The 13,425-nt window shown below is 28.6% G+C and overlaps 1 protein-coding gene across 1 annotated transcript; it reads left to right on the top strand.

Moving 5' to 3' along the window:
- The first annotated feature begins 2,614 nt into the window (after nucleotides 1-2,614).
- Nucleotides 2,615-6,522, top strand: LOC108196450 (probable WRKY transcription factor 3). Its single transcript, XM_017363745.2, has 4 exons — nucleotides 2,615-3,432; nucleotides 4,264-4,988; nucleotides 5,106-5,264; nucleotides 6,022-6,522. The coding sequence occupies exons 1-4, from the start codon at nucleotides 3,034-3,036 to the stop codon at nucleotides 6,281-6,283; spliced, it is 1,545 nt and encodes a 514-aa protein (XP_017219234.1). The 5' UTR covers nucleotides 2,615-3,033; the 3' UTR covers nucleotides 6,284-6,522.
- The last annotated feature ends 6,903 nt before the right edge of the window (nucleotides 6,523-13,425 follow it).

The raw sequence follows: 13,425 nt of genomic DNA, 5'->3' as shown, positions 1-13,425 counted from the left end.
AAATTATGTGGCTGTTTGGCGGGGCTTTTAAGCCCCGCTTCTGGACTTTTAAGTTAGAAGCATTTATTTCGTACCGTTTGTTTAAAAAGTCGAGAATCACTTATAAAAAGCTACGATTCCTAGCTTTTGTTTCATAATTTCTGCTTTTTTCCTAAACACTTTAATCACTTATAAGTCTTAACTAACTTCTAACTTCCGCTTCACTTTTTTATTTTAAGCAAGAAGCACTTATTTTAAGCTCACCCAAACAGCCCCTATATTAATCTATTTATGGGTTTGATCTGGTTCATACTCAGATTAGATTTATTAGCGAAGTATGTGAGAATAATTGTTCAAAAAAGAAACAATAATTCTAATAATATTTATAAATGTAAACACTCAAGTTCCACTCTCCCACAGATAAATGTAAACACCGCAACAAGAGTGTTGAAGTTTAAGGTATACTTTTTAAAAGAAAAAAAAAAGAAAAATGGTTGTTGGAAAAGTTGGTTGGCTCAACATTACACTAGCTAGGATGGTGGTATTGATATAACAATTGGTCAGCAAGTAGGTAAATTTTGCTTTCTCCCGCATTAATAATGTCTTGTCGTTGTATTTTTTTGACAGACTTGTTGTATTTCAAAATTGTAAAGATTTGCATGATATGTCAGATACATATATATTTTCTTCATTTTAAAACAAGAATTTTCTGCACTCTTCAAAATAATTTAATTAACTTATTAATTTTATTTTTTATCATGAATTAATATATTAATAATATATATTTTTGTTAAAAATATAAAAAAATTATGATAATATCACATATAAATAGTGTTAAAAATCGATCTAGATGACTCACAATTTGTTATTTGTCAGCGAGTTAGGTATATATTGTTTTCCAAAAAACTATCCGAAAAGTTATCAATTAAAAAAATATAGATTTTATAAATTAAATGATAAATATATTAATAACTAAATCAAAAATAAAATAATCAACCGTAATCAGTAATGCAAACCCAAAATCTGATCTCAATTATTTTCCCAAATAACGTTGCAGACATGCGGCTAATATTAATTGGGTGATTGATGTATTTATTATTATTATAATGTGAGATGAACCAATAATACATTGCCACTTGGATTTTAGGAAATTTTTTATGGTACTTAGCATTTTCCATCATAATTAGCTCAATCTGTGTCTAAGTAATATATACTCTTTCCGTCTCATTCTATTGTATTTTTTCGTCATCGACACGCATTTCAAGATTTTTATAAAATGTAATACTATAACTTGTTTTTAAGATATTCTTTTTTTTATAAAAATATGAATCTCATTTTTTCATACAAGAAAAAAAACCTTAAAAATAAATTACATAACTCTAATATATTAAAGCAATAAAATCCGTGCCGCAGCTTTATCTCCCAATATATACAATTGACTGGGAGAGAGGGAATACCTAGTCTATAGTATATATTTTCTTTTGTTTTATGCAGCTATCCATCTATTTATTTGAGTAATCTTGATATGTATTTATTTAATATTTGAAATTTGATGATATATTGTTTTTAGTAAAATTTGTATTAGTAAAACATAGTCAAGATAATATTAGGAGTTTCTCATAAATATACAAGTCTAATTTTTTTTTACAAAAATACTGTAATTTTTAAAAAAAAATTTTAAAAATATAGGGGCCGTTTGGGTGAGCTTAAAATAAGTGGTTCTTACTTAAAGTAAAATAAGTGAAGTAGAAGTTAGAAATTAGTTAAGACTTACAAGTGATTAAAATGTTTCGGAAAAAAGTAGAAGTCATGAAACAAAAGTTAGAATTCCTAGCTTTTTATAAGTGTTTTTCGACTTTTTACACAAACGGTGCGAATAAGTGTTTTTAATTTAAAACTCTGGGAAGCAGAGTTTTTAAACTCTTCCCAAACACCCACATAGTGTCTCATATGATAATTAGAAATGACATTTTCTAGAAAAAAAACCTGTAAAGATGCCGGGTGTATCTACAATCATATTGGAACCGTTTAGATGAGTTTAAAATAAGTGTTTCTTACCTAAAGTAAATAAATGAAATAGGAGTTAGAAGTATGTTAAGACTTACAAGTGATTAAAGTGTTTGGTAAATAAGTAGAAGTCATGAAACAAAAGCCGGTAAACTCAACTTCTTTTAAGTAATTCCTGATTTATTATACAAACGATACGAATAAGTACTTCAAACTTATAAATCCAAAACCCTGCTTAATAGCTATAGCCAAACACACACTATGTTTTAACACTATTTTTCACGGTTAAACCTAATACTCCTCTATTTTAACTTTTTTTTAACATTATTACACTTAATATTTTTCTCCACTAGCTCAAATCTATTGTTAAATTTTGATAGGTCCAATCATTTTACCCACTTCTCAACTATTTTTACTTCTTATTTATTTCGTGAAAGTTAAATAAGATCACGGACAGCAGGAGCATCTAATTTTATAAAATTTGGGTTCGGTTGAGATATATTCCAAGTCCAACTCCATTTTATTTTGATCGATATTGGGAATATGATGATATTTTGAGCATAAATGGAAGGGAGTAGATCTACTTAGTAAAGAGAAAGCAGAAGTGGGGGTGGGGAGTTAAGTCAGAAGTGGGTCACATCAAAACTGCAATATACACTCCTCCAAAATCAATCAAAGGATAAGACTCTGTACTAATACCAATCAATCCCATACCAAAGCAACAATCCGCACTTCTCCGTAACAAAACCATAAACACCCACAGGAGTTTTTTCCTTCTATAAAATATTATTATTATACTCAGCTCTATCTTTCTTCTCTGAACCAATTTCTAGATCAAGCAGCAACTGCTTTTACAGAGTACTATGTTTAGACACACACATGATTCAAGACAGACAACAAAAGTTTAACCCTGTCTGTCTTTGAGTTGGGTTTTTACTAAACTTCAAGTAAAGATTAAATCTTTCTATCCTGTCTCAATTTCACAGCTTAAACAAAGTCAACTCTGGGTATATATAGATATTATTGTAGATACAGAGAGCCAAAGAAATGGGTGAAGCAGAAGAAGCTTTGGCTACACAAGCAAGGCCATCTTTCACTCTGAATCTCCCACCAAGGCCTTCAATGGAAGCTCTTTTCTCAGGTGGGCCTGGTTTGAGTCCAGGCCCCATGACCCTTGTCTCCAATTTCTTCAATGAGTATTATCCAGACTCAGATAACTGTTCTTTCTCTCAGCTTCTTGCTGGAGCTATGGCTTCTCCTGTGGCAAAAACGAGTCAACTTTCTGGTAAAGATATGAAAAGTGAAGATGGGAGTGATAAGAAATCAGGGTTTAAGCAGAATAGGCCTATGAATTTGGTTGTTGCTCAGTCACCTCTGTTTATGATGCCTCCTGGGCTAAGCCCTTCTGGGTTTCTTAATTCACCTGGGTTTTTCTCACCTCTTCAGGTAATTTGTTGAATCTTGAAACAATTAATTTGGGTATAATTTAGATGATTTTTGTATTTTTAATTATTGAAAGTTTGGATCTTTTAGAGTTTTGGTTCCAATTATAGTTATTTGTAAGCAGAATCTGGGAGCGAGTCTGGATCTTTGCTAGCTTCCACTAAATTTTCGGGTTAAGTATCAAATTGACCACTATATAATGGACAAAGTTTTAAATTTACCATTCACAAATTTGGGGTCTCAAATCGGCCACTTTCCACACAAAATTGCTGATTTTCGGTGATAAATTTGAGATTTTGTTAGTTTATGACAGAATTAGAAAGTGGCTAATTTGAAAACCACCGACTTGAAAGTGGCCAATTTGAGACTCTGTTTTTTCGATGAGTTATCACAACTTTTTTGTTTTGGTTGATTTCATGTGATATGAATAGGAAACAATTTTTATTATTGAGTTAACTATCAAAGTCATCACTAGTTGCGTCCAAATGTTTTGCTCATTGCTAAAGAGACTCAACTGAGTTACTAATTTGATAGAAAACCAAGGAGACCATCCGGTGACTAAGTTGATACAAATTTTAAAATTAGTGGCCAAGTTGAGTTGCTTTTGCAATGAGAGTCTGACTTGATACGAGTGCGACTTTGATAATTAACCCTTTTTTTAATTATAGTAACTGTTTATGCCTTGTAGTTGAGGGTAGATGGGAAACTGTTCCTTTCATGAACTGGCATCATGTATGTGGATAATATACTGGTATACCTTATGTGATATTTAGACACTCTGGATATTGATTCACAAGTTCTCTGGATGAATATCTGTCTGCTTTTTTAATGTAGAGCCCTTTCGGGATGTCCCACCAGCAAGCTCTGGCTCATGTTACGGCTCAGGCTGCATTGTCCCAGTCCCAATCTTTTAAGCATATTCAAGCCGACAGTCAGCTGCCTTCTCTATTACCTGCCTCTGCAGAAACTGTGACACATCCTAGCTCTAGCTCTGAACTATTTTTCACACAACAAATGCATGATGCAAAACTGGAACCTGAAAATTCAAAAATCGATTCACCAGATATCTCAAATTTTGAAAGGAAGTCAGTATCGACTTCCCTTTGTACTGATAAACCTGGGGCTGATGGTTACAATTGGCGGAAATATGGGCAGAAGCAGGTCAAAGCGAGCGAGTATCCAAGAAGCTACTATAAGTGTACATATGCCAACTGTCCTGTTAAAAAGAAAGTTGAATGTTCTCCTAATGGCCAGGTAACTGAGATTACCTATAAAGGACAGCATAACCATGAGCTACCTCTGTCCAATAAACGTACAAAAGGTGGTAGCGACCGCAGTAGAGCTGTAAATGCCGAGGCAAAGGTTGAGCCTGCTTTTATAGGTCAGACTGAATCAAGTAGGTCAGAGGAGACTGTACCTTACCATGCAGTACCTACCGATCAGCTATCAACTCAATTGGTACCCCAACAATCACATGAATTAACTAATGATGAGGAAGGATATGATGCTGAACCCAGAGTAAATGAGTACGAAGATGGGGAACCAAATCCCAAAAGAAGGCAAGTTGCTGATATTAAATTTCTCTTTACCCATGCTTAGATGATATTCATATAACCTGTAGTTTGCTCACCAAAATTTTTATAAAACTGATTAATGTAATATACTGTGGGATGCAGGAATATAGAGGTTGGGACGCAGGAGTTACCAATTTCCCATAGAGCAGTAACAGAGTCAAGAATAGTTGTACAAACTAGAAGTGAAGTTGATCTTCTAGATGATGGGTTCAAATGGAGAAAATATGGACAGAAAGTGGTCAAGGGTAATCAAAATCCAAGGTTGTTATTTTATTTCTTATCTATAATTTGAGTATTATTGTAGACTTTTTGGATGTTTGAAATGATAAATTAGTTGCGTATTAGTTCTTATTGTTGCACTACAAATACTTATCCCATCGAGTTTGTGCACGTGTAACTCATAGAATTTTGTGGTAAATGTATGTCACCAGTTGTCTCATAAAAGAATCATAATCATCCTTATGACAGTAATTTCTCTGATGGATAAAAGAACTATTTGGGATCTACAATGGTTCGAGATTATGCCTACTTAGAATTAGTTTCATTAATAAGTTGTCCGTTATTGTTAGTAGTTGACGCTACAGAGGAGCTCTGGTGGTTGAATTGAGTTGGCAGGAATATGTAAACTTGGCATCAATTATGATAAATATTCTGGAAACTTTTAAAAGGATTTAATGCTGGTTGTGATGAATATAGGAATGGTAACCAACTTTGTAGATGCATCTTCACTTGTGATTTTCATCAATCATAGTCTTTGATGGTACCTTGTATATACCTAAGCTTATAACACGCGCTTTAGAATGGCCTGTACTTAGTCCAGCAGGTTTAGAAAAATTAGAAAAAATGATTATTTTTTCCCCCCTCTTTTTTAAATTCTTAGGGTTTCTATTGTTATGTGAAAAGCAGCCTTTTTGTTTGTTTTTTTAATTTCTCTCCGACCTTCCAGCTATCCATGTTCTAATACAAGTTGTCCTACTTTCTAAAGATCAGCTCTGACGCCGTCTTATTTTATTCTCAGGAGCTATTACAAATGCACTTACGCAGGATGCAATGTTAGAAAGCATGTTGAGAGGGCTTCAACCGACCCTAAAGCTGTCATTACTTCATATGAAGGCAAACACAATCACGATACACCTACATCAAGAAACAGCAGCCACAACTCCAACAATGCAAATGCAAACCAGTCAAGACCTGCAAGAGTGGGCACCACAAAGAAGCCTGTGCATAACGATATGGACTTCGAAACAAGTCAGAGTCCATTTCTCTTACAGCTGAAATAAGCCTGAAGTATCCAAACAACCTTTTGTTATTACACTCAGGATGGGTGTGTGGTATATAGTGTAAACTGTTGTAACAGGTAAAAAAAACTGCAACAATGCACGTATGCAAGATCCCTGACGCAATCAGTGGCCTTTTTTGGGTTCATGAATTATTACAATGTTATTGGTTTTGGCCCTTTTACGATACTTCTTTTGCATTTATTTTTTAGTCTGAAATACAACAATTAAAAGTTCGGTCACCTCAGTTTTATTTTCTACTTTAGTGATGATACATTGTTAATAATGCAGTGTGTTTTTGAATAATTTGAATATAGTATTCACATTTGAGTGTGCCTATTCGTCTGTTTACAAAACAAGCAGCTGGCCTAGGAAGGAGCTGGTATGAACAATTAATAATGCAGTGTGTTTTTGAATAATTCTAAATTTCACGAAATTATAAAAGTGTTTCCAGATAATTTGAAAATATACATGTGTTTTCTAAAAATTTGCTTGTTGGCCTCCAAAATTTTCATTTTTAGATACTAGTTGATAACCCGTGCTTTAAATAAAATTTTAAAATTTGTTATTTATTGGAAGAATAATGTCTTTTTTAATTATATTATCATATTTTTATTATATATATTTAAATTATTGTTTTTAAATGATATTTAAATTATTATTATTTAATATAAGACTATCTATATTGATCCTATTTTAAATTTATTTAATAACAATATGGGTCCCTGTTTTATGGAGTCCACAAAATAAGAGTATTGGAATCTAAAATTATTTAAAAATAATCTACTCGTTTCAATTTTAATTTTTTTAGTTTACAATATTTGTAAACATCTAACAATCTGCAGGTTATGTTCTACAATATAATCGTTGCAATCAAAAGATAAAACAATTACTTTATAAATCACTAAACACTATATATGTTTAAAGATATAACTCATAAGTAGAATAACGATCTTAATGATTGTTAATGTTGAAAGATGTTAATCATTAATTGATAATTAGATTTAAAACTACTTAAAAATGGTATATTATATATAAAATTTGAATAATTAAAGATATTATTTATGATTAAACTAAAAGATTATGACTGGTACTTACTACGACTTAAATGCGGATTTTATGGAACTTAACTCTAACTATATGTTTTATTTTAATAAAATTTTTATGTTCTTTGATGATTTTTAAATTGTGAAAATAACATTCAAGATCAACACATATAAGTTCGTTTATAGCGTCTTTAATCTTGAATAAAAAATCGAAATTTTATATCGCAATTATTTTATTCATCTAATAAGGAAATATTATATATAATTCTAGTTAGAGTTTTTTAGATCGAACCGTGATGTTTTAGTTGTTTGATAAACTAATATTATAGTTTGACAAAGGTAATTATATGTCTTGTGTTTTGGTTGTTTTATTATATGTTGCAATATGGACAATAACTTCATTCTCTTTGAGTTTCGATTTATTGAGTTAGTGTTACCACCGCCTTATTCGTCATTATCGCAATCTTCTGAAGAGTATTGAATGATAATAATAATTATTACTAAATAATATATGACCAGGTTTTTTGGTAATTTGGTATCAATAGTGATTCTTGTTTATTTTAATTTTTTTGAAACAGTTGTTTATTTTAATTCTAAAATATGATAGAAATTTTATAGATTTGTTTCGTAAATTAAATCCTATGAGTTTTAAAAATTAAAACGAATAATTTCGTTGACATTATTATTTTATTGGAAGGATATTATTTTATTATAAACTCTATAATAGTATAATTATTATTACGACCGAATAAAAAAAAATGATGATAACCAAATTAAAGTTATTTTATAAAATAAATTATTTGAGTTTTAAATTTAAAATGAGTAGCTTTGTTGACTGTAATTTTATTGGTATGATAATCGTTATATTATAAAAATTCTGATCATACATGTAAGTATTCTCAAAGTTATATGATAATAATAATAATTATTAAAAATTATATGGTAATAACCAAATTTTGGTAGTTTGATAATTAGAATTTTGATAATATTGATTCCGCTTATTGATAAAAGCTATATATGGATATTATATTAATATCAATATGAATTTCTTATTTATTTGAAATCTGAAGCATAATATAAGATTTACAGAGTTGTTTTGTATATTAAATTATTTGAGTTTTAAAAAATTAAAACAAATAATTTTGTGATAATATATTTTTATTAGTGAGATAATTATTATAATACAAAATCCTGCGAAATATAGAAGTTTCTTTTATAATAGTAATAATTCTTAAATAAAAATAATATGATGATAGCCAAATTTTGATATGAATTTTATAGAACTGTTTCATAAGTTAAATTTTTAGCGATTTAACTGTGTGGATAGGATAAATGTTATATTACAAAATCCTAAACACCGTAGAAGTCTTTTTATAGTAGTATATTAATAATTATAAAATCTTAATCAATATAGAAATCAATATATATATATATATATATATATATATATATATATATATATATAAAGGAGAATGCGGGTGGCTTTAGAAATCCTTCGTTTATTTTTTCTAATTTTTTGTTAGAGAAAATAGCTAAAAAAAATAGTAAGAGATATAATTCAAAGTAGTTAGGAAATAGGAATTTTAACAAAAGTATAATAGCTAAAATCTATAAAGTTATAAGTAGTTAAGAAATAGGATTCTCAAAAGAAAAGAGAGATAACTCTAAACGGTTAAGAAATAGAAATCTTAAAAGAAATTTAATAACTAAAATCTATAAAATTCTGAGTAGTTAAGAAATAGGAATCTTAAAAAAAATACAATAGTTAAAATCTACAAATTATAAAATTATAGTCTTATTTAATTAAATTATTTCAAATTATATATCTAAAAATAATTTTCTTAAATTTAGAATTGAAAAAAAAATTAAAAATTGTTCGATTTAGTCTTACAATTTTCTTAAATTTCAAATAGAAAAATAAAATTATAATCTACAAATCAGGTTTAAGTATTGTAAAGGCAAAAGGATTGTAAAGATAATACAATTCTTTTTTTTTATTTAGGAATCATAAAAAGAGTAGAATTTTATTTATCCGAAATATATGACGTGTCGTGTCTAGAATTGTTCGATTTTTGTCGTATAAATATCTTAAATTTCAAATAAAAATTAAAATTATAATCTAAAATTCATGTTCGAAGATTGTAAAACTAATATATTTCTTTTTCTTATTTGAGAATCATAAAAGGAGTAAGATTTTATTTATTCAAAATAATGATCTTAGAACAAATATAATTAAAAAATACAGTTTTTATTTTCAAAAGTTATAAAATTTATAGCCTTATTTTATTATAAAAAATTCAATTTTTTTGAAGAATTAACAAATATTTTATTGAGGCTTAGTTTAAACAATTATGCTCCCTCATAGATGTCATCAATCAATCAATCAATCATCAATAAAGGAGGATGCAGGGCGGTTAGGTGGCGCTCTAGAAATTCTTCATTTAATTTTTTAAGAGAAAATAGATAAAATAGCTAAAAAATAGTAATCGTAAAAGATATATAATTCTAAGTAGTTAAGAAATGGGAATCTTAACAAAAATATAATAGCTAAAATTTGTGAAATTCTAAGTAGTTAACAAATAAGAATCTTAAAAGAAAAGAAAGATAATTCTAAATAATTAAAAAAATAAAATCTATGAAAATGGATATATCTATCAAATTATAATTATAATTTTATCATAATGTAGATGATTCTTGAGAGGATACGGGGGAGGTTACGTGTAGTCTCTAGAAAAGGTAGCTAAAAAATAGTAATAGTAAAAGATATATAATTCTATGTAGTTAAAAAATTAGAATTTTAACCAAAATATAATAACTAAAATCTATGAAATTCTAAGTAGTTAAGAAATAAAAATCCTAAAAGAAAAGAGAGATAATTCTAAACAATTAAGATATAGGAATCTTAAAGAAAAATATAATAGCTAAAATCTATGAAATTGGATATATTTATTCAATTATGATTATAATTTTGTCATAAATGATTCTTGATTAGTATCGTGTTTGAGAGGAAGGCGGCCCAAATTAATTTTTATCTAAATAATAATAAATTTCTATTAGTATTATTTTGACGGGAAAGCGGTTAAAATAATTTTTTATCTGAGTTATAATATAATTTTTTTTTATTAAAACAGCTATACAGGCTGAGCAAAAGTATATAGATGTACTTATTTTCTCACATTAGTAACTGCAACTAAATTAACACTATAATTTAAAATTATGACTAGTTGATGTAAATTTTTAAAATTTATTATTTATTGGAAAAGTAATGTTTTTTTAATTACATTATCATATTTTTATTATAATTATTTAAATTATTATTTTTAAATGATATTTAAGTTACTGTTATTTAGATATAAGACTTTCAATATATCAAAATTTGATCTTATTTTAAATTTATTAAATAACAATATGGGTCCTCGTTCTATGGAGTTCACAAAATAAGGAGTATTGGAGTTCAAAATTATTTTAAAAAAAAGATATTCATTTTAATTTTAATTTGTTTAGTCTACAATATTTGTAAACACCCGACAATCCGCAGATTATATTCTACGATATAATCGTTGCAATCAAAAAATAAAACAATTATTTTATAAATCACTAAACACTATATATGTTCTAAACTATAACTCATATAGAGAATAATGATCTTAATGATTGTTAGAGTTGAAAGATGTTAATGATTAATTGATAATTATATTTAAAACTACTTAAAGATGATAAATTAATATAAATTTGAATAATTAAAAATATTTTTTACGACTACACTAAAAGATTATGACCGGTACTTACTACAGCTTAAATGTGGATTTTATGGAACTTAACTCTAATAATATGTTTTATTTTAGGAAAATCATTATATTCTTTGATGATTTTTAAATTGTGAAAATAATATTCAAGATCGACGCATATAAGTTTGTTTATAGCGTCTTTAATCTCGAATAAAATTCAAATTTTAAGTGTTAGGTCCAAAGTATCGTAGAAGTGGGGGTTGAATACGATACTCACTACAATTTAAAATTCTTTCGAATCTTGCGGATAAACAAATTGCAGTTCTGTAATGGGTTTCGTGTTCCGGATATTGGGTCGGTTTCTGAGAATATAAAAATATTAAACCAACACACAATATTTTCCAAGGTATATCTGTATATTGATAAATACCTCGAAGGTGCTATAAATCCAAACCCGAAGGTTGGCTACAATGGCTACTACTACGTACACTCACAAACCCTAGCTTCTAAATATATATATATATTACAAAACTAAGCTATGATTTATTTGTGTGTAGTAGTGTGCGAGGCACAAAGCCATTCCACCATAAAGGTGGTGAAGAGTGTTACAAATGAGAACACAATCCATGGGTATTTATAGGCTTTTCATAAACTAACCATGGTTAACTCTTGAATTTGCGCCAGAATTGATTTGATTAAAATGAAACTTGCGCCAGGGGTGAGTTTGTTCCTGAATTGGCGCCTACTGATGTCCACTGTGTGTGCATGACTTAGAATAAATCTAAGTGAATGAACTTGCGCTTGTAGTTGCTCCATATATCACCCTGTGCCACACTGTTGTCACCCATGGTTAAGAACTAACCAATTGGCGCTCCATACTTGCGCCAAAACAACTCCCATCTCCACTGTATGATTTATGCCTTAGTCTTGTTATACCAAGATGCAACTGGCGCCAGAATATTTTGGTGTACACGCTGTTCTCACTCCTGGTTAAGGTGATAACCTGTTAGGGTTAAACACTTGCTGCGTCACTAACTTGCGCTCCAACAGATATTCCTTGTATAAAGTTTCATGACTTAGCTTCTGCTACGTTCATGTCAACAGGTGCCAATACTCCACTGTTATCACTCCACCAGTGGCGCCACATATATATTTACCTTTCACTCCTTGCGCTGGCAGCAGTAGGACACAGAGTGAGAAGACAAGGACAAGCATGTAAATCTCCAACTTGGGCTATGTACAATGCACCTGCCAAGAGCTTCAGTGTGTACATATCTGCCTTGGTCGATTTCATATTAAGATTCAAATGGCGCTTGCTGCAATATCTACAGGAAGAGAGAAGTGAGTCTCACAGTGAAACCCTAGATGCACATGCAAACCCTAGGTTGCCCTAGACACCTGACATCATCACATGCATGCATAATATATATATAATATAATATATTATGTTGTTATTATATTAATAAATAAAAATATATATAAATATATACACACATATATATTTTATTTATATGAAAATATAATAATATATGTACATATATTTAAATATATTCTCATATATTTAAATATATATAATATATAATTATATGTAAATACAAATGTAAATATATATATAAATATATATAGAGATATATATATATAGTTATTTATAAATATAAATATAAACATAAATATATATAAAGAAAAGTATATATAAATATATACATATATATAATATTTATATAAACATATAGTAACATATATATACACATATATTTAAATATATTCTCATATATTTAAATATATATAATATACATATAACTATGTGTAAATATAAATATAAATATATATATAAAGATATATATAACTCTCTCTAAATATACATATATTTATGCACATAATATAATATATATATACACTTAATTATATAATTGCTTATGTAAAATATAAATACATATACTATACACATATATATTTATTTAAATATACATACATATAAATATACATATGTTTAAAAACATATATACATATATATTATATATATTATATTTAATTAAATATACATATATACATATATATAAATATATTTGTACATATACAAATATATAAGTGCACACATATAAAAGATAGGTCACTTCCTGATATGGCTTTCTGTGGAAGCTTGACATATGACATTTGAGTAGTAGACTCGATACAGCTTGCAGAGGCTAGGCATTTGGCTTGGCTTTGGAACAAATGACTTGTTATGACTGGATCAATTCTTCGATCGATAAATACTTTGCAAAGCTCCGTACGTGCTGACGCTTAGTGCACTGGTCTGGTTCACAAGCGACTAACACTGAAGTTAAACATTGTACCGTCTTTGTTAGCAAACATTGATCAGTCGGTTCCG

Source organism: Daucus carota, chromosome 7 (genome assembly GCF_001625215.2).
Source record: "Daucus carota subsp. sativus chromosome 7, DH1 v3.0, whole genome shotgun sequence".
Classification (NCBI taxonomy): domain Eukaryota; kingdom Viridiplantae; phylum Streptophyta; class Magnoliopsida; order Apiales; family Apiaceae; genus Daucus; species Daucus carota.
The sequence above is the reverse complement of the archived record's forward strand: the minus strand, read 5'-3'. Positions and strand labels throughout refer to the sequence as shown.